Source organism: Papio anubis, chromosome 17 (genome assembly GCF_008728515.1).
Source record: "Papio anubis isolate 15944 chromosome 17, Panubis1.0, whole genome shotgun sequence".
NCBI lineage: Eukaryota > Metazoa > Chordata > Mammalia > Primates > Cercopithecidae > Papio > Papio anubis.
In genome coordinates, this window is record NC_044992.1 from 3,158,419 (window position 1) to 3,180,018 (window position 21,600).

The 21,600-nt window shown below is 51.2% G+C and overlaps 1 protein-coding gene across 1 annotated transcript in view; it reads right to left on the reverse strand.

Annotated features, from left to right (window-relative positions):
- The window catches only part of TRPV3 (transient receptor potential cation channel subfamily V member 3), a 45,055-nt gene that overhangs the window by 6,026 nt on the left and 17,429 nt on the right, over positions 1-21,600 (reverse strand). The window contains exons 7-14 of the mRNA XM_009189363.4: positions 16,710-16,850; positions 13,530-13,810; positions 10,943-11,119; positions 9,756-9,914; positions 8,965-9,066; positions 6,979-7,052; positions 4,284-4,449; positions 748-814 (exon numbers count right to left, since the gene is read on the reverse strand). Coding sequence (XP_009187627.4) covers positions 748-814; positions 4,284-4,449; positions 6,979-7,052; positions 8,965-9,066; positions 9,756-9,914; positions 10,943-11,119; positions 13,530-13,810; positions 16,710-16,850 — 1,167 coding nt within the window. The remainder of the gene's footprint in view (positions 1-747; positions 815-4,283; positions 4,450-6,978; positions 7,053-8,964; positions 9,067-9,755; positions 9,915-10,942; positions 11,120-13,529; positions 13,811-16,709; positions 16,851-21,600) is intronic.

Here is a 21,600-nt window from a genome sequence, read left to right on the forward strand (position 1 = left end):
ATAAATAAGCAGGTGAAGGAGCAAATAAATAAGCAAATTGTGACCCAGAAAAGGTACCAGACAGATGGACACAGCTACCTAATTTCAAATGTCAATGGTCACCGAAGAAAAGAAAAAAAAAGCAACTGGTATGTGGAGGGAAACGATCTCTCTATGCAGAGGTTAGAAATGCAACCAGATGGTGCTGTTCCCTCTGTCGCACATGGAGAGATTTTAAGAGGGGGCTCCTTCCTGGTCCCAGCAGACCAGAGAGGCTCTCACAGTTATATCTAAAGCAAACTGTGAGAGCAACATGATGTGAAACCCAAAGGAAGTTGCCTCAGGGCATTACTTTGCTCCTACTTTGCAAAGACCATCAGTCGAGTGTCTGTGGACTTTAGTTTCCCCATCTGTAAAATGAGGCTGAAAACACTTGCAGGGCCTGTCTTAGGTCGTGACGGCCACATAAGCAATGAATGGGAAAGCCAGAGGTGTACACCACACGGTGAAGCTGGATTATGAGTGGCTGGCCTTGTTCAAATCCTGGAGTCTCTAAGCCTCAGCTATCTTATGATCGGGGCAACGACTCCCACTTGATCAAGTTGTTGAGAGAAGTAAAAAGGTAATGCTTGGAAAATGCCAAGCTTGGCAGGTGCCCCACTGGTAGCTGGTCTAACTGCTGCTGAGGCCACCATATGCTTTGTCATTTTGACATCTGAATAAAGTGTTTATAAATGTGGGAGTTACTATCATTTATAAATCAATTACCTACTCCAAATCCAAGCAAAAAAACGATATATACGAACAAGAACTTCAAAACATCATGCAAAATGACCTACAAAGAAATAAACATAATTCAAGAGTAAGATATAAGCACATATTCACGGTCCCCTGATCTTCCTACTTCCCACCCTCTCCCACCTCCCCTGCAACCATCTCCTCACTCACTTAGGCCACTCTCCCTTTCCCCAGCCAAATCCTCCTGATGCTCCAACACCCAGCTCTGAATCCCACTTCCTCCAGGAAGTCTTCTGTTTCTGCTCTAGCCCCAGGTTCTCTTCTCCCTGTGATTCACCCTGTGCCTTTCACCATAGGGTCTCACATCTGGAATCCTCACATTCCTGGGGGCAGTGGCATGCTGGAGCCAGCTCAGAACAGCTCGCAAGAGCTGATCGTTAAATTCTCATGAAGCTTGTGAGCTGGTTGTTAAACACAGCCATTATTCAGAACTAAATCAAACTTTCAGTTACAAGATGAATAAGTTCTGGGGATCTAATGGACAGCATGATGGCTGTAGTTAACAATACTGTGTTGTGGACTAGAAATTTGCTAAGAGAATAGATCATAAATGTTCTCACCACACAAAGAAATGGCAACTATGTGAGGTGATGGGTATGTTAACTAATTTGAAATTGGGAATCATTTCATAATATATACCTATATCAAATCCTCACATTGTATATCTTAAATTTATACAATTATATATGTCAACTATACCTCAATAAAGTTGGGGATAAGGCCGGGTGCAGAGGCTCATGCCTGTAATCCCAGTACTTTGGGAGGCCGAGGCGGGCGGATCACAAGGTCAGGAGATCAAGAACACCCTGGCTAACACAGTGAAATTCTGTCTCTACTAAAAATACAAAAAATTAGCCAGGCGTGGTGGCGGGCACCTGTAGTCCCAGCTACTCGGGAGGCTGAGGCAGGAGAATGGCGTGAACCCGGGAGGCGGAGCTTGCTGTGAGCCGAGATCCGCCCACCGCACCCCAACCTGGGGAAAAAAAAAAAACCTCTTCCTAAAAAAAAAAAAAAAGATAAAAAGAAAAAAAAGTTGAGGATAAATTATTATTTGTATTGCCAAAAAATTAAACCATATAAACTTACAATTAAATAAAGTAAGTTATATTTAAAACAGAGACAAGCCGGGCGCAATGACTCAAGCCTGTAATCCCAACACTTTGAGAGGCTGAGGTGGGTGGATCGCCTGAGGTCAGGAGTTGGAGGCCAGCCTGGCCAACATGGCAAAACCCTGTCTCTACTAAAAATACAAAAATACAAAAAAAAAACACAAAAAAAAACAAAGGTGGCACTCACCTTTGATCCCAGCTACTCCAGAGGCTGAGGCAGAAGAATTGCTTGAACCCAGGAGGAAGAGATTGCAGCGAGCCTAGATCGCGCCACTGCACTCCAGCCTGGGAGGCAGAGCAAGACTCCGACTCAAAACATTAATTAATTAATTTAATTAAATAAAACAAAGACAATAAATGTTCAAAACTCATCCCTGTCTAGTTATTTCACTATATTTACAATTGTGTGTGCTTTTGAGGTTACTTATCTCTACCATAGCCATATGGCGGGAATTCTAGAGTGGTGTGGGTCTGCATGTTTCTCCCTAACTCCACGTCCAGTAACATAATGTTGGTAGCTGGAAACTGGCCCTGGGAGGAGAACAGTAGTCTGCCCTTCTCTTCGATTTCACTTTCTGCAGTTTTGGTTGCCTGTGGTCAACTAAGACCCAGAAATCTTACACACAATACAATATTCTGAAAGAGAGAGACAACGCTCACCTACTTTTATTACAGTGTATTGTTATCGTTGTTCTGTTAGTTATTGCCATTAATATCTCTGTGCCTAATTTATAAAATACATTTTATAAATTCCACATAGCCAGTTGAGTCTTAAAATTATTTGTTGCTTCCTCCCACCCGCCCCCAGCACTTTGGCAGGCCGAGGCAGGCGGATCACCTGAGGTCAAGAGTTGGAGACCAGCCTGGCCAACATGGTGAAACCCCGTCTCTACTAAAAATACAAAAATTAGCTGGGCCTGGTGGCGCACACCTGTAGTCCCAGCACACCTGTAGTCCCGCTGGGGCGGGAGAATTGCTTGAGCCCGGGACGCAGAGGTTGCAGTGAGCCAAGATCGCACTATTGCACTCCAGCCTGGGTGACAGAGCGAGACTCAGTCACAAAAAAAAAAAAAAAAAAGCAAAAAATTATTCTAAGACTCAACTGGCTAAGTGAAATTTACAATAAACTGTATTGTATAGTATATTTTCATTATTTGCATAGATGTATATGTATAGGAAAAAACAGCATATTATATAGGGTTTGGTACTATCTGCAGTTTCAGGCATTCATGGGGGGTCTTAGAACATTTTCCCCAAGAATAAGGCGGGGCTACTGTATTTACATCACGAAAATTAGTAAATGCCACAAATCAGAGATTGATTGACTCATTGTTTTGTTGATATCTAGATCTAAATGATTTAAGACAGTAATGGAGAAACTATTAATCCAGATCAAATTTAAAATGTGTTCTGTCTACAGCCTTTACATTGTGTATAGCACAAAAATACCAACAGAATAGTCTTCTGATATTTGCAAACTAGTATCCAATTCAGCAAAGAAGTTGCTCACATCATTGATAAACAAGTAAAGTTCAACATAAATCTTAATTGTTTTACTTTAATCACTGCTTATAAAGAAAAATCTCAACCAACATTCATATCTGAACAGCACTCTTCTGTCAATTGCAACCAAAAGTTGACAACAAAAACTAGAATTCAATAAAAAGCAACAAATAGGCCGGACGCAGTGGTTCACCCCTGTAATCCTAACACTCTGGGAGGCCGAGGCGGGTGGATCACCTGTTCAGGAGTTTGAGACAATCCTGGCCAACATGGTGAAATCCCATCTCCACTAAAAATACAAAAATTATCCAGGCATGGTGGTGCATGCCTGTGATCCCAGCTACTCTGGAGGCTGAGGCGGGAGAATTGCTTGAACCCAGGAGGAAGAGGTTGCAGTGAGCCAAGATCGCACCACTGCACTCCAGCGTGGGCAGCAGAGCGAGACTCAGTCTCAAAAAAAAAAAAAGCAACAAATTATTCTAAGACTTGGCTACGTGGAATTTACAATAAACTGTATTGTATATTTTCATTATTTGCAAATTGCGTGATACACATCCTTTACATAGTAAACTGTATTAGTGTATGTGTATACGTACATACACGTATATATATACATATTCCACCCACACACACACACACACACACACAGAGCGGTTGTTAAATGTTTACCAGCACGCCACTGCCCGGGGTGAGAACATTCCTCCACGAAGTGTACCCCTCCCCAGCGCCCCACAAGCCTGGGGGATTTAAGGTCTGGACACGTAAAGCCTGACCGAAAGCAAAGGGAGCGCATGGCATTCGGGAGAAAGAGCAGTGACCTGCCTCTCTTCCTCTCCAGATCTCAGCTTCCCCATCTGAAAAAGGGCCCTCCCGCCGGCACAGCTCCCAACGCACCTTCTGGATCATGACGCTGTACATGCCCATGGACTGGAACCCCCTCGTGTAGTAGAGCATGTTCGCCCAGCCCAGGGCCATGGCCAGCACAAGGCAGGCGAGGTACTCTTTGTAGGCAAACAAGTACAAGAAGACAGACAGTATCACAAGCACAGCTTGGATAAAACTGTTCAGGAGACACAGGAAACACGGGCCTTACTTACTTCTCAGCATCAGGGCAAAGATATGCAAATCCCCCAAACCTCCCTTAAACCCCCTGAGCAGTCACCCCCGTGACGGATGCTGAAGACACCGGAATCAGGCTGCCTCAGATCCATTTGGCTACCATAGAATTCAGCCTGTAGAGACAGCACCAGATGCCAGTCACAGCAAGTGGTAAGCTGATTGCAGCTGGTGGGGACTTAAAAAAAAAAAAAAAAAAACCAAAAGAAACATCCACAGGGCCGCAGAAGATTCTAGGGTGCTGCCTCAGAGGCCATATATTTTTTAAATTACCCACACGGGCCTGGCGTAGTGGCTCATGCCTGTAATTCCAACACTTTGGGAGGCTGAGGTAGGAGAAGCGCTTCAGGCCAGGAGTTCAGGACCAGCCTGAGCAACATAGTGAGACTTTGTCTCTACAAAAAAAAAAAAAAAAAAAGTAGGAAAGTAATCTAAATCACCCACATAATTTCTGATTCCCACGTCGATTTGAGAACTACTGGAGTAGACCAAAGATGTGGTAAATGATTGCATTTTTAACCAAAATGACAAAAACTGCCAATATCTATACTTTTAAGCCAATTATAACAAAAGTCCCCCAAACCCTACTTTTTAAATCGTGGTAGTTTCTTTGGGTGGGGGGGGGCTGCAGGCAGAGACAGAGTCTTGCTGTGTCACCCAGGCTGGAGTGCAGTGGCACAATCTCTGCTCACTGCAACCTCTGCCTCCCAGGCTCAAGCGATTCTCCTGCCTCAGCCTCCCTGGTAGCTGGGATTACAGGTGCCCGCCACCACACCTGGCTCATTTTTGTATTTTTAGTAGAGATGGGGTTTCACCATGTTGGCCAGGCTGGTCTCGAACTTCTGACCTCAGGTGATCCACCCACCTTGGCCTCCCAAAGTGCTGGGATTGCAGGCGTGAGCCACCTCGCCTGGCATTAAATCTTTTTAAAGTATGATATATGCTAAGTGAAATAAGCTAGATGACTCCACTATATGACTCCACATATGAGGTACCTGAAATAGTCCAATTCACAGGGAAAGAAGGAAGAATGGTGGTTACAGGAGGCCAGGAAAGGAGAGGAATAGGGGCTGTTGTTTAATGGGTATGGAGTTTCAGTTCTGCAGGACGAAAACAGGTCTGAAGGCTGCCCAACAACGTGAATGTACTTCAAAGTATCAATTTGTATGCTTAAAAAACGGTTATAATGCTAACTTTTATGTGACGTGTATTCTACTACAATTAAGTTTTGTTTGTTTTTGGTTTTTTTGTTTTTTTTGTTTTTTTTGTTTTTGTTTTTTTTTTTGAGACGTAGTGTCGCTCTATTGACCAGGCTGGAGGGCAGTGGCACGATCTCAGCTCACTGCAGCCTCCGCCTCCCGGGTTCAAGCAATCCTCCTGCCTCAGCCTCCTGAGTAGCTGGGATTACAGGTACATGCCACCACACCCGGCTAATTTTTGTATTTTTTGTAGAGAGAGGGGGGGTTTCACCAGGCTGGTTTCGAACTCCTGACCTCAGATGATCCACCCACCTTGGCCTCCCAAAGTGCTGGGATTACAAGCACGAGCTATCGTGCCTGGCCCACGGTTAAAATGTGTTTAAGTACAATATATCGCAAACATACAAAATCAAAATCTACTCCTACACAGTCATATGCAGACATCGGGATAAAAACACTGTCTTATAACATCAGGCAGTTTCCGAAATTATAAAACAGCTAACCAAAGTCACAACGCAGGCACGGTTGTAAGAGAAACCATCAGATTCATCAACTGCATTTTAGACTGAAACGAGGAAGAATGTCTCCCTCCACGCTAACAAAACAAATAAGAAGCAGAAGAGGCCAGCGCGGGAGCTCATGCCTGGAATCCCAGCACTCTGGGAGGCCAAGGCGGGCAGATCACTTGAGGTCAGGAGTTCAAGACCAGCCTGACCAACATGGCGAAACCCCGTCTCTACTAAAAATATAAAAAGTAGCCACGTGTGGTGGCGCACGTCTGTAATCCCAGCTACTCGGGAGGCTGAGGAAGGAGAATTGCTTGAATCCGGAAGGTGGAGGTTGCAGTGAGCTGAGGTCACACCATTGCACTCCAGCCTGGGCAACAAAAGTGAAACTCCATCTCAATTAAAAAAAAAAAAATTCCGTAAACAGGACTGCTAAGCCTGTTCCTGCCTTCTCCACTCCAGGCTGCCTTCTGCCTGGGGCTCTGTGACGGGTGAGTCGGCCATCAGCACCACCTCGGCCTCCCAGAGTGCTGGAATTACAGGCATGAGCCACTGCGCCCGGCAGCCCTGACGTTTTCTGACCCTCTCCATGGGCGTCTACGTGTCTCCTGCTGGGAGGAAGACAGGAGAGCCCTGGCGTGTAACCACGGCAGAGTGACTGGGACACGGTGGCACGGCAGGCTGGCTGTTCCAGGGGGACGCGGCAGCTGCCATACAGGACGTCAACCCCGCCTGTGAGGCGATAACCGAGGGGCCAGACCTACTTACAAGACAAAGTGAAACCAGGCATCGGAGAGGATGGACTGCAGATCCGAGGGTCTCAGCAGGAAGATGGCAATGCCCTAAGGCCAGGAAGGAAAGACAAACTGCACCCTCTGCATGACTCTCACCGGGGAGCTGATTCTCTGCATGACCCTCACCGGGGAGCTGAGCCTCTGCATGACCCTCTCCGGGGAGCTGAGCCTCTGCATGACCCTCACCGGGGAGCTGATTCTCTGCATGACCCTCACCGGGGAGCTGAGCCTCTGCGTGACCCTCACTGGGGGGTTGAGCCTCTGCGTGACCCTCACCGGGGAGCTGATTCTCTGCATGACCCTCACCAGGGAGCCGAGCAGGGGGTACTTCCCCAGCACCAAGACTCAGTGAGGGCTGAATGCGCAAAGGCCGGGCTAGAGTCCAGGTGGCGGATCTGAAAGGGGGCCTGTGCCTGGGGGGCGTAGGCACCTCCACGGTGAAGGTGAACGCTCCCTCCAATCTTCTCACCTCCCTCACTCCTTACCCCATCCTCACCCCAGAACCTGCAAAGCGGTACTATCACTGCAGCCACCTTCCACTCCCCAAATCCAGCCTAGCGTTCCAGCCTCCGAGCCTTTGCTCATGCTGTTCCCCATACCCACCCTGTAATGACTTTGTCCTCGTGCCCAGTCCTACCCCACCAGAATAAGTGCCATCTCTGCCTTCAAGCATCTCTACCATTCCCTGTCCCCAGATAAAAGTCACCCCCTCTGTGAACTGATCTAGTACCTTAGGATGCTTTGGTCTATCCTTAAAGTCTTGATGTTTATGCCCATGCTATGTCCCCCACCAGGCTGTGAACTCAAAGACAGCAAACTCGTCCCATCCCTGTCACCTCCTCCAGGGCCACACATACATAGAAGGTGCTCAGATTATATGTGTTGATTCACTGGATGGATGGATGGATGGATGGATGGATGGATGGATGGATGGAAAGATGCATGGATGGATGGATGGATGCATGGATGGATGGATAGATGGAAGGATGGATGGATGGATAGAAGGAAGGAAGGAAGGATGGATGGATGGATGGATGGATGGAAGGATGGATGGATGGATGGATGGATGGATGGATGGATGGATGGAGAAGATGGAAGGATGGATGGATGGATGGATGGAAGATGGAAGGATGGATGGATAGATGAATGGATGGATGGATGGATGGAGATGGAATGGATGGATGGATGAGAGAATGGATGAGATGAATGGATGGATGGATGGATAGATGGATGAATTCCATCGGCGTCTCGTCGATCGATAAATCGATCATCGATCGATCGATCGATCGATCATGGCGCGTCGATCATCGTCGGCGTCATCGTCGATCGATAATCGGCGTCATCGATCGATCATCAATCGATCGATCGATCATCGGCGCGTCGTCGATCGTCGATCGATCGATCAGCGTCGATCGTCGATCGTCGTCGATCGATCGATCGATCGATCGATCGATCGATCGATCGATCGCTGGCGCGTCGTCGATCGATCGATCGATCAGCGCGTCGATCGATCCGATCATCAGCGCGATCCATCGATCCGTCGATCGTCAGAACTCCTAAATCGATCGTCGTCGAAAAATCAGCATGTTAGATCCGGCGTCATTCGCCGACTCATGGGCATCTGAATGGATGAATGAGTGGCTGAGTCCATGAAAGAGGGCAGGTGATCAGATGGGTGGATGGGGGTGGAAGAGGACAAGGGACACTGAGTGGCTGGGAAGGTAGATACATGGTGGATAGCTGGGCAGATGGATAGGGAAGTAGATGGATGAAGTAGGTAGGATAGGCCAGTCTTATCCATTTTTTCCCATGTTATCACTCAGAAAGGTAAGGCTTGGGAAGGAAACGCCTCCCTGAAGCCCCCCAGCAGTAATGGCAGAGCAGAGAGGGATGGAGGCCAGGCTTGCTATCACCTGCCTGCCTCGCGGGGCGGTCTAGAGGGGCCGAGTGACCCACTCACCTCTTTCACGGAGATGCACGTGGCCCAGATGAGTACGAACATCCTCCCGAGGAGCTGCAGCCACCCCATCTTGTGCGTCAGGGCCAAGGGGTGCGGGAGGGCCTGGAGGGATAGCAGAGGGGTGGTCGGAACAGGGAGTAAGGTGGACTGGGCTGGCACCAACTCTACAGGGACCAGAACACTCAAGCCAGGCGGGAAGCCAGCATGAAACCCGATCTCTGTACAGAGCAAGAGAAGGAGGAGCAGCTCCCTGACCCCACCCTCCCCACCCTTGATGGAAACCCGAAACTCTACAACGACGAGTATCAGCCAATCGGTGCTAACAACCCTCACACTCCATTGCAATAGCCTTTCCAGAACCCATTCATATCCAGACACTCAACACGGCCTCACCGCACCATTCAATAAAGCCGAGGCTCTGTGCCCCACGTGACGCATGGGAAGCCGAGGCCCGGCGGGCAGGGAGAGCGTCCTCCCATTTCCTGCAGCCCTCACAGCAGAGACACCCAGTCAGTTCTATATTTTGACAGAGACCCTGGGCAGGGCCTGAGTCTCCGAATTCTCCAACTTTCCCCACAACATGGGTCTGCCTGGAACTCAGCATCTGGAGCTTAGCCCAACTAAGCACTGAAGACTTATTCAGTCCCCTAGAAAACGTGAAGGACAACTGGGGAACCCCATCCAAATCTCCTGGCCTCTCTGGGCCTCAGTTTTCCCATCTGCACGTGGGGCAGCTCCAAGCCCCTCCAGCTCTGATCGCCCCATTTCTCCCCTCCACGGGGCCCACGTACCTCCTCCTCCCGGGGGCGGTAGTACGAGACGAGGGTCAGGGTGATGTTGTAGAAGAAATAAAAGCAGAAGGACAGAAAGAACATGTACTTGGCAAATTTCTTCCATTTCATCCGCAGCAGCGTGTGCAGCGGCTCCAGGGTCAGCATCTCATGCCGGTTCTAGGGGTAGAATACCACCAGTCACCATGGAGATGAGGGAGAGAAGGAGCGACTGTTTGCTAAAGGCCTGTGGGAGCTCTGAGGCAGCGCCGCCCCGGCAGAAGGGGTCCATCATCATGCCCAATGGACTGGTTTGGCTGGAAATGCTGGGAGGGCGATTTTCCGCTCCTGAGGCTCCTCCCCGCGGTACTCGGGCAGTAGTCAGAGGCCGCAGGAGCCTGGGCTTGAGGACTCGATGCACAGCAGAAAGTGGAGGATAGAAGCGGGCAGGAGGTAGTGACAGGGGTTCCAGCCCCAGTTTGCCCCTCCTTTGCTGTGTGACCTTAGGACAGCCCCTGACTCTCTCTGGGCCTCAGACTCCTCACCTATAAAACTCCTAACAATCCCTGTCCTACCAACCAGGCTGCCATGAGGTTCTGGGAAGACCCAAGGCAAGGAGACTCTGGGAAGCATGACTCTCGGTAAAGTATGAAGGAGGAAGACCCAGCCTGCTGCCTCACTTCCCCCAAGAGCTGAACACCTCTCATAGCTGCTCCTCTCTTCACCTCCGGTGGCACCAAACTCTCCCCTCTAGCCTCCTCCAGGAAGGCCTCCCTGATTGCTCCTCAGCGCACCCTCTGACCCTCATTTGGGACCAGGTTTTGGGGAAGAAAGAATTCTAAGCCTCGCCATATACACCAACAGGGGGGTGGGAGAGAAACAATACGGAAAGGATCAACCCCAACCACCCTGTCACCCACACCCACACCCAAACAGCCCCGGATACTGGGACCGGAAGACCCCCACCTGCCCCCACCACCACCACTCAGGTCTACAGTCCAAGGTCAACCAGGAAGAGGCGGGCCCAGCATCTGTCCCAGGCCTCGCCCTTTCTGTGCCTGACTCTGCCCACTGAGGCAGCAGAGTGGGGGATGCAGACACGGGGGGGTGGAGCTGGCAGCACTGGGTCTTCCCAGCGTCCTCGGAGCCCCTGGCCTGAGGTCCAGCCCTCTGTTCCCTGCCCTTCCCTGCCTGCGCAGGAAACCCACGTCGATGTTGGTGTTGTAGACGGTGATTTCCAGCACGGAGTTGTCCGTGGTGGTGTCCACGTTGGTGAGGTCGTAGAGGGAGGACGACACGGGTCCGTATGCCCAGTCAGTGAACTTCCTGGACAGGCTCCGGAGCCGCTTCTCCTTGATCTCACGACTGAGGATGTACTTCAGGATCTGGGACAGGACGAGGAACAGCTGTCAGCTGCAGAACAGGGGCTTGAGGCCAACAGGGCTGGACCAGCCAGAGGCGGGCTGGGCCCAGGAGATACTCCCGCCCAGGATGGGTGGAGACCTGCCTCTGCGCCTGGCGCCATGGCCCCTGGGCCCCGTCTTTATCTGCGGAATGCGCACACAGCTTGCTGTTCTGCCCATCTCACTGGGGGATGTGAACACCGGGGACAAAAGCTGTGAAGGTTCTTCGCAGGCTGCAGCAAGCTGCACAATCGGCTTGAAACGCCTCACGCCAGCTGGGGCCCCAGTTCAGTGAAAACTCCAGGCACGGATGATTTTTTAGAAACAGTTTCCGTTTGCTCTGGACTTGAGGAGAAGCCAGAAGTGTTCTCAGTGTCCCCAGCCCACCGTCAGCCAAGACCCTTCCAGCTGCGGCTCACCACTCTGGCCAGACAGCTGGTGACGAGAAACGCCACGCCCCACAGGGAGGCCCGCGGGACTTCGGTAGGTCAGTGATCCTCAAACTCTGCTGCATGTTGGGGTCGCTGGGAAACTTAGAAATTCCCACAGCATGGGCCAGGTGCGGTGGCTCATGCCTGTAATCCCAGCACTTTGGGAGGCCAAGGAGGAGCGGGTCATTTGAGGTCAGGAATTCGAGACCAGCCTGGCCAACATGGTGAAACCCCATCTCTACTAAAAATACAAAAATCAGCCGGGCGTGGGGGTGCACGCCTGTAATCCCAGCTACTCAGGAGGCTGAGACAGGAGAGTCACTTGAACCGGGGAGGCGGAGGTTGCTGTGAGCCAAGACTGTGCCACTGCACTCCAGCCTGGGCGATGAAGTGAGAGTCTAGTCTCAAAAAAAAAAAATTCCCACAGCATCAACTAATGAAATCAAAATCTCCAGGGTGGGACCCAGGAGAAGCTTCCTGGCTAGCTCCAAAGTGCAGGCTGGATGCAGAGCCGCTGTCTCTGGCTCCTACTTCCAAAAAGCTGAGCCCTGGGTTACCCCCGGATGAGACATGGGCTTCCTAGGGCACCACCTCAAGACCCAAGAGGAAGGGACTGTTGGGAAGGACAGTGTCAGAGACCTGGCTTCACAAGACCCCTTGGGTTCCCGTCCCGTCTGTCATGACAGCCCAGGCAGAGAGCTTCTAGGGATAAGGCCAGGTCTCTCCGTCCCGCACCCCAGCCTATAAAAGCCCCAGGACAGTGGCCAACCTGGGTAGCATCCAGGAAAGTTTTTTGGAGGACACAGAACAGAGGAGGGAAGCGGGGGACAGGTGCCTCCCCCAGGCCGGTCACAGCGGGCACATTGTCCCCCAGAAAACAAGGGGGTCCTGGGGCCATGCTCCATGTAGGAAGCCTCCTCCCTGGGCTGGGGTGGCAGGGACAGCACCCGCCACAGTGGCACACAGGGAAGATGGCCTTGGAGAAGGCTCCTTCTGCAACCACAGGCTGACTCTTCAAAGCCCCAGCAAGCTGTGACCCTGAGGGGAGGCAGGAGCTGCGGGGAGGCAGACACACAATTCCTCCTCTGTTGAAGCAGTTCTCCATCTCCTCCTCCCCCACAGGCGAATCAAAAGGCCCCTTGTGGGCCCCAGGCCTGACCACTTGGGACAGGACCAAGGCCCTCGGGGCAGCTAACCAGGGAGGCGGGTACCCTGAGGCTGGCACAGCTGCAATTACTTAACAGCCACCACCCCCCAGTGTCCTCTGGTGGCGTCCCAGGAGCCACAGCCTCCTCGCAGAGGAGTGAGACAGGGAGGCTGAGGAACACACTTGGACCCCAGAATCCGTCCCCTAAGAACGTCTCAGACCAAGCCATGACACCGGCCCCTGAAAGAGATCCGAGCCCAGCCCTGCTCAAGTCTTCACCAAGGCTCCCAGCTAAGCCTCGGTTATCTCAGCCACATCACACAAGGCAAGAAGGGCCCAAAGCAGCCACACTCTCGGCTGGGGACACGGCACAGAGTTCCAGCGGGACAAACAGGCTGGGGTCTCTCCATAACTGGGAGATGGCAGCATATGAGCTCTGGGCCCAGAGCAGCCATTCTGGAACTCCCGTCCCCGTGAGAAGCAGAAGGCCCCAAGGGCCACCCACTCAGCCCTGCTGGGGCTTCTGTGTCACCTCAGCCTCAGACTCCCCCAGCCTAAGGACAAGAGATGGAAACGTGGCGTATTAGGGACTGAAGTCTAGAGAGTGGGCTGCATCTCACCAGCTCCACGTGGCCCCTCAGAACAAACCCGCCTTGGGCCGCCAAGCCACTGCATTTCTGGACCTAAGTCTGGGACCTTCTCAAGGCTGAGGCTGTGGTCTGCGAATCCCCGATAGGGCCCCCGGCGCTGAGAGAGTGGCAGCTGTGCCTCCTGACCTCCCGACCTCCCGCCTCCCTGTGCCCCATGGCCCCACCTCGGCCTTGCCCATCTTGGCGGCCAGCTGCAGCGGCGTGAGGCCATCGTTGTTGCGAGTGGTCTCCAGCTCCCAGTTGCCACTCCGCAGTAGGATCATGTCGTACATGCGCTTCACAAAGTCGTTCTGCGTCTTGAAGTCCTCGGCCACGGTCACCAGGGCGTGGAGGATGTTGTTGCCCCGCGAGTCCTGCGAGGTGATGTCCGTCTGCTCGTGGTCCATCAGCAGCTGCACAATCTCGGGCTGGTTGGTGCAGGCTGCCAGGGCCAGGGGCGTCTCACCTGGCGGGTGAGCACATTGAAGCTTGGTTCTCTCATGGGCCAGAAGCAGCGTCCCCCAAGACCCAGGACTGGGGCCCGTATCCTATCTCAGCAGGATTGGCAACTCAGGTTCCCTGGCCCTCTCCCCATCTTCCGCTTCTATGGGGAAGAGTGAAGCTAGATCACTGTGGTAGCCTCCTAACTGGCCTCCCTGCCTCCACCCTGGCCTTTTAATCCTCTGCTCAGCACAGCAGCCAGATCAACCTGCTAGTGCCTCTCCCAGAATGAAAGCTCAGGTTCTAACGGCAGCCCACAAAGCCCTGCATCCTCTGACCTCCTCTCCCCATCACTCACTCCCTCTGGCCACAATGGCCTTCTTCCACCTTCTCCAACAGGCAGCCCCGGGGCCTTTGCTCATCTATCCCCTCTGTCTGTAAATAGTCGAGTCACTCACTCCCTCACCTCCTTCACGTCCTTGCTCAAACATCACCTTTCAATGAGCCACCCTAAACACTCTGTTTAAAATTAAAATCCACCCTCCTCTTGCCCCAGACAGAACTCCTCATTCCTTGTCCTCTGCTTTACTTTTTTTTTTTTTTTTTTTTTTTTTTTGAGACAGAGTCCTACTCTGTCGCCAGGCTGGAGTGCAGTGGTGCGATCTCGTCTCACTGCAACCTCCGCCTCCTGGGTTCAAGCAATTCTCCTGCCTCAACCTCCCAAGTAGCTGGGACTACAGGCGTGCACCACTACGCCCGGCTACTTTTTGTATTTTTAGTAGAGACGGGGCTTCCCCACGTTGGCCAGGATAGTCTTGAACTCCTGACCTCGTGATCTACCTGCCTCGGCCTCCCAAAGTGCTGGGATTACAGGTGTGAGTCACCGCACCCGGTCCACTTTGTATTTTTTAAGAGCACTTATCATTTTGCATCATACTATATAAAATGCTTATTTATAATGCTTGTTACCGATGGTCTCTCCCTGTCTAGAATGTAAGCTCCATGAGGGCAAGGATTTCTGTTTTGTTCACTGATATATTTCAAGTACCTAGAACAGTACCTGATGTAGATAGTAAGTGCTCAATAAATGCTTGTTAAGAACAAATAAGGCAAGTGACTCACATGAGGTCACACAGCAAGCCTGGGACACGACCAGTCCTGGACACCAGGTCTTCAGCTGCCTCCCCTCTCCTCACCCCACCCAACAAATGCTTCCCAACACCAGCTCCAACCAGGTCCTATGCAGGACCATGGGGACACACTATGAACTGGACAAGACCCTGTTTTCCAGGACACCCACACCTGGACACCCAGGGCTGCCCAGAGCATAGAGTAGCTAGTCCTGCTGATCAAAAAACCACCCAGAAGATAGTCCCAGCTACTCAGGAGGCTGAGGCATGAGAATCACTTGAACCCAGGAAGCGGAGGTTGCAGTGAGCCAAGATGGTGCCACTGTGCTCCAGCAGCCTGGGCAACAGAGTGAGATTTGAGACTCCATCAAAAAAAAAAAAAAAAAAAAAAACCACCCAGAAGAGAAAACGGATGGGTGATCATCAGTCAGGCAAGACTGGGTGGAAGGAGGGGTCTCCTCTGCAACAAAGTTGCACAGAGAAATTTTTGAGTGGGACAGAGCCATTTGTTCCCTGTCCTGATTGCAGTGGTGGTTAATCAACTCGAGGACGCATTGTGAAAATGAACAGAACTGTCCTCTAAAACGGGTGACTTTCACTCTATCTAAATTATGTATTTCTTTTTTTTTTTTTTTTTTCCTAGAGCATCCTAACCCCAGTCGCTTCTGGACTCTGTGACTTGTCAGGCAGGGGAACTCTGCCCTCTCACTCTTGACTACCTCTCTGCAGTCCTGAGATGCACTGGGCCCGGGCACAGAGGTCAGAGCTGGAGGCTAGGACATCTAAGTCAATGCTCTGCTACCCCGGGGCAAGTCCTTTCCCTTCGCAGAGCCTTCTCCTCGCCTGTAAAATGGGGCTCCCTCCTCAGCCTCCCTCCCAGGTCTCTGTTCTCTCAGAGGGCTGCCCAGGACAATGCTTCTAAGACCACCAGGTGACACTCCCGGAACATGGACTCCTCCCCCAACACCTCCTCCCAGCCCCTCCTTCTCTGGTCCACCCTGGTGTCCTGCTCAGATGGACATGCCCAGCCTCCTCCCCTCCCAGCTCTGTCTTCCAGGGCACCAGAGCCTCTTAAGGCAGGGGCAGTGAGGGTAGAGGTCAGAGCGAGGTGGCCCCTCCCTTCCTCCCTCCTTCCTTCCTTTCTCTCCCTCCTCCCTCCTTCCTCCTCCCTTTCTCCCTCTCCCTTCCTCCCTCTCCCCCCTCCTTCTTCCCCTCTCCCTTCCTCTCTCTCCCGCCTTCCTCCTCCCTCCTTCCTCCTCCTCTATATATTTTCTCCTTTCCTCTTCCTTCCTCCCTCCCTTTCCTCCCTCCTTCCTTCCTTTCCTTCCTTCCTCCCTCCCCTCCTCCCTCCTTCCCTCTTCCTTCCTCCCTCCTTCCTCCTTCCTTCCTTCCTCCCTCCTTCCCTTCCCCTTCCCTCTCCTTCCTCCTTCCTTTCCTCTTTCCTTTCTCCCTCTTCCTCCCTCCCTCCTCCCTCCTTCCTCCTTCTCTTCCTTCCTTCTTCCTCCCTCTTCTTCCTGCCACTCCCTCCTCCCTCCTCCTCCCTTCCTCCCTCCTTCCTCTTTCCTTCTTCCTTCCTCCCTCCTTCCTCCTTGTCCCTCCTCCCTCTCCCTCCTCCTCCCTTCCTCCCTCCTTCCTGCTTCCCTCTTCCTTCCTCCCTCTGCCTCCTCCCCTCCTTCCTCCTTCGTCCTTTCCTCTTCCTTCCCCCCTCCTCCCTCTTTCCTTCCTCCCTCCTCCCCCACTTCCTCTCCCTCCTCCCTCCTCCCAGACTCCGCGCCAGGCGGGGGCGGCACCCACCGAAGTAGAAGCCTTCGTGCTGGTACTTGGGGTTGAAGAAGGCGCCCTTGGCGTGGGCGTTGACGTCGGCGCCGGCGGCGATGAGCACGGCCGCGATGTCCCCCTGGCGCCGCTCGATGGCGATGTTCAGCGCCGTCTGCCCTGCGGACCGGGCCGGGACGCGCGGAGCCTCAGCGCCGGGAACTGGGGCCTCTTGCCCCCCGTCTCTGGCCTCCATGCCCTCCCCGAACCCATGGGGACATCAGAGCTCCGGTCTGTGTCGCCGGCTACCAGGAATCCCAGCCTCATTCTTTGCTTCCTTCCTGCCTGCGCGGACCCGAGGAATGTGTGTGCAGCGCCTGCTCCGCGCTCCGGCCCCAGGTGAGGGGGTCAGGGGTGCACAAGATGCAACTTCGATTATTTTCCTCCAGAAGCCCGCAGTGTCACTGAGAACCAGGCGCTACGATTCAGAGGGGTGCCGGAGCTGCGGTACCCAGGGGGCCCTTCACAGCCAGAGAGCGCCAGGGGGCTTCCCGGAGCTCTCTGACCTGGGACCTCAGAAGTTTGGCCAGGCTGGGTGGGGCCAGCTCATCAGCCAGGGTGAGAGGGCAGAGCTTATGCTAAGGGCCAGAGTCACAGAAGGCCTTGAATTAGGAAACTGGTATGATGAGACTTTGGTGTTTGGTGCATGGGTGTTTTCAGACCCCTCTGGCTGCATAATTGGAGGATGTGTTATTAGCAGCCCAGACCAGTGAAAGAAATGATGAGGCCTGTAATCCCAGCACACTGGGAGGCCAAAGCAGGTGGATCACCTGAGGCCAGGAGTTCAAGACCAGCCTGACCAACATGGTGAAACCCCGGTCACTACTAAAAATACAAAATTAGCCGGGCATGGGGGCGATGCCTGTAATCCCAGCTACTCGGGAGGCTGAGGCAGAAGAATCACTTGAAGCTGGGAGGCGGAGGTTGCAGTGAGCCCAGATCACACCACTGCACTCCAGCCTGGGCAAGAAGAGTGAAACTCCATCTCAAAAAAAAAAAAAAAAAAAATGAGGCCTGGACTAAGGGGAGGTGGAGGGCACAAGAAGGGTGGAGAAAGGAGGAAGCCCAAAGACCCTCAGGAGAAAGAGCCTTCAGGATGCCCAGCTGGGGAGAAAGGGGTCTCAGGTAAGATCTAGGTATCCGGCCCTGGTGGTGGGTGAATGATACGCTGGTGACACAGCAAGAGGAAAGAAGGGCAGAGGGAGAGACACTAAGCCTGCTGGAGACCAGAGAACTTCCAGATGGAAGGGACCAGAAGGCTGGAGCGGGAGAGGGTCTCAAAATGCACCAACAGAAACAGCATTTTGCAAAGAGCTGCCACCATGCCATGAACAAAAATAGTGTTGGTGGATTAAATAACTAAGCTTTAAAACAAATTAGAAAGTTGGTTTGGCCGGGCGCGGTGGCTCAAGCCTGTAATCCCAGCACTTTGGGAGGCCGAGACGGGCGGATCATGAGGTCAGGAGATCGAGACCATCCTGGCTAACACAGTGAAACCCCGTCACTACTAAAAAAAATACAAAAAACTAGCCGGGCGAGGTGGCGGGCACCTGTAGTCCCAGCTACTCGGGAGGCTGAGACAGGAGAATGGCGTGAACCCGAGAGGAGGAGCTTGCAGTGAGCTGAGATCCGGCCACTGCACTCCAGCCTGGGTGACAGAGCAAGACTCCGTCTCAAAAAAAAAAAAAAAAGGAAAGTTGGTTTATAGCTAACCTTTTGGTCGGGAAGACCTTCTTAAGCAAGATCCAAAAGGCAGAAACCATAAAGAAAAGGCTGACATATTTGTTTACATAAAGGTTTTTGGTTTTGGGGTTTTTTGTTTGTTTGTTTGTTTGTTTGTTTGACACGGGATCTTGCTGTGTCACCCAGGCTGGAGTGCAGTGGTGTGAGCATAGCTCACTGCAACCTTGAACTCCTGGGCTCAAGCGATCCTCCTGCCTCAACCTCCCAAAAGCTAGACTTTCATATTTTGCATAAGAAATGCTCTAAGACATACAGTTAATCAAAAAAAAGCAACTTGTAGACTATAGACATGATGGTACTGTTTTATGTTAAATAATTAAGTAAATAAAACTATTTCTGTGTACATATATACACACACATGTGTGGACTACAGGCCTGCACCACCGCTCCTGGCTTATTTTTAAAATTTTTTATAGAGACAGGATCTTGCCGTGTTGCCCAGGCTGGTCTTGAATTCCTGGGCTCAAGCAATCCCCCTACCTCAGAGATAATCTGTATTCCTGAATGCATCCTAATGAAAGTTAAAGACAAGTGATAGGCTGGGGAAAATATTTGAGATATATAAAAAGGCAATGTGTTTTTGGACCGGGCACGGTGGCTCACACCTGTAATCCCAGCACTTTGGGAGGTTGAGGCGGGTGGACCACTTGAGGTCAGGAGTTCGAGACCAGCCTGGCCCACATGGCAAAACCCCATCTCTACCGAAAACACAAAACAATTAGCCGAGTGTGGTGGCGCACGCCTGTAGTCCCAGCTACTTGGGAGGTTGAAGCAGAAGAATCACTTGAACTCAGGAGGTGTAGATTGCGCCACTGCACTCCAGCTTGGGTAGAGAGCGAGACTCTGTCTTAAAAAAAAAAAAGGCGGCCAGGCGCGGTGGCTCACGCCTGTAATCCCTGCACTTTGGGAGGCTGAGATGGGCGGATCACGAGGTCAGGAGATCGAGACCATCCTGGCTAACACAGTGAAACCCCGTCTCTACTAAAAAATACAAAAAAATCAGCCGGGCGTGGTGGCGGGCACCTGTGGTCCCAGCTACTCGGGAGGCTGAGGCAGGAGAATGATGTGAACCCGGGAGGCGGAGCTTGCAGTGAGCCAAGATCGCACTGCTACACTCCAGCCTGGGCGACAGAGCGAGACTCCGTCTCAAAAAAAAAAAGCAATGTGTTTTTAAAAGTCTGTAATATATTAAAAGCACCTACGAATCAATAGAAAGACAAACAACCTAAAAGAAAACGAAGATGATCAACAAGCACCTCACAGGGGAGAAGACACACAGTAAATAAACAAAGTGAAAGATGTGTGGAATCAGTGGTGATCAGGAAAATGAAAATTAGAACCTAAAGAGTTAACCCTTTCCACCCCCAGACTGGAAAAGACCAAAAAAAAAAAAGGATAATTTGCAGTATTAGTGATGAGTAGGAAATGAGTATTTCTGTAGTCTGTTGTGGGGAGAGAGTAAATTAGTATCTTTTAGAGACAAGTTTGGCAATAACTATTATAACTTTTATTTATTTATTTAAAATAAATAAAAGATATGAGATATGGGTAAAGGACTTAAAAAAAAAAAACTTATGTAAAATGCTGGGCTGCTTTACAATGAAACTCTAAGCCAGGCGCGGTGGCTCACTCCTGTAATCCCAGCACTTTGGGAGGCCGAGGCAGGTGGATCATCTGAGTTTGGGAGTTCGAGACCAGCCTAACCAACATGGAGAAACCCTGTCTCTACTAAACATACAAAATTAGCCAGGCATGGTGGTGCATGCCTGTAATCCCAACTACTCAGGAGGCTGAGGCAGGAGAATTGCTTGAACTCAGGAGGCAGAGGTTACGGTGAGCCGAGATCATGCCATTGCACTCCAGCCTGGGCAACAAGAGTGAAACTCTGTCTCAAAAAAAAAAAAAACAAAAAAAAACTCTATTCATGTGATGTGGATGTAATTAAAAATAAATTGTTAGGCCAGGTGCGGTGGCTCATGTATGATCCTATCACTGAGAGGCAGAGGCGGGAGGATTGCTTGAGCCCAGGATTTACAGACCAGCCTGGGCAACATGGTAAAACCCTATCTCTGCAACAAATAGAAAAATTAGCCTTCATAGAAACACTAACAACCTTCTTTTATTCACTGATTCAAAAAATACATACTAAGTATCTCTTATGTGAGACCCTAAGGGCACCAGGAAATCAACTAGTCTCAGCTACTTGGGAGGCTGAGGTGGGAAAATTACCTGAGCCCAGGGAGGTCAAAGCTGCAGTGAGCCGTGATCGTGCAACTGCACTCCAGCCTGCCCAACAGAGTGAGACCCTGTCTCTAAATAAATAAATAAATAAAGTAAAATAATAAAAATAAACTGTTATATTGAATCTGATGATGGATGTATAGAGGTTTATTATGCTAATATCTTAACGTTATGTTTAAATTTTTTATAATAAAAATGTCTTCATTGAAGAATTGCTTAAAAAAGTAAAATTCTGAAGGCCTCTGATAAAATGCTTTAAAATGATAAAAGTTGTGATTGGTTCCCCTTAGCAGCACGGGGAGGAAATATTTGCCCTTGCCCAGTGGGGAAACTGAGACTCAGAGAGGCAAGGTAGTTGCCTATAGTCCTGGCTACCGGGAGGCTGAAGCAGGGGAATCACCTGAACCCGGGAGGCAGAGGTTGCAGTGAGCTGAGATTGCGCCATTGCACTCCAGCCTGGGTGACAGAGCGGAACTCCATCTCAATAAATAAATAAATAAATAAAGTCACTGCTCTAAATAAGGTAATTTTAGATTAAAAATGCTATGAAAATAAATGAAGGTAGTGTGACAGAACGTGACTGGGGAAGGGCATCTTTAGAGTGGACAGCCAGAGTGGTCACCTTGGGTCCTGCCCAAAGTGTGGAAGAATGCTACTCTGCTGGTCCTGGAGCCCCTCTGCTCCAGGTGGAGGAAATGCTGAGAGGAAGGAAGGCACCAGCAGACGGGTCAAAACGGTGGTGGGGTTGGTTTCCAGGGAGACAAGAATAAATGGCTTCTCCTACCATTCAGAGAGAGAGGAGGTGCCCGCAGCCCCCTAGACCTCCTCGCCCCAGCAAGAGGCAGATTCATGAAAGGAGAGGGAAAGGGGAGGTTGAGAACAGGGA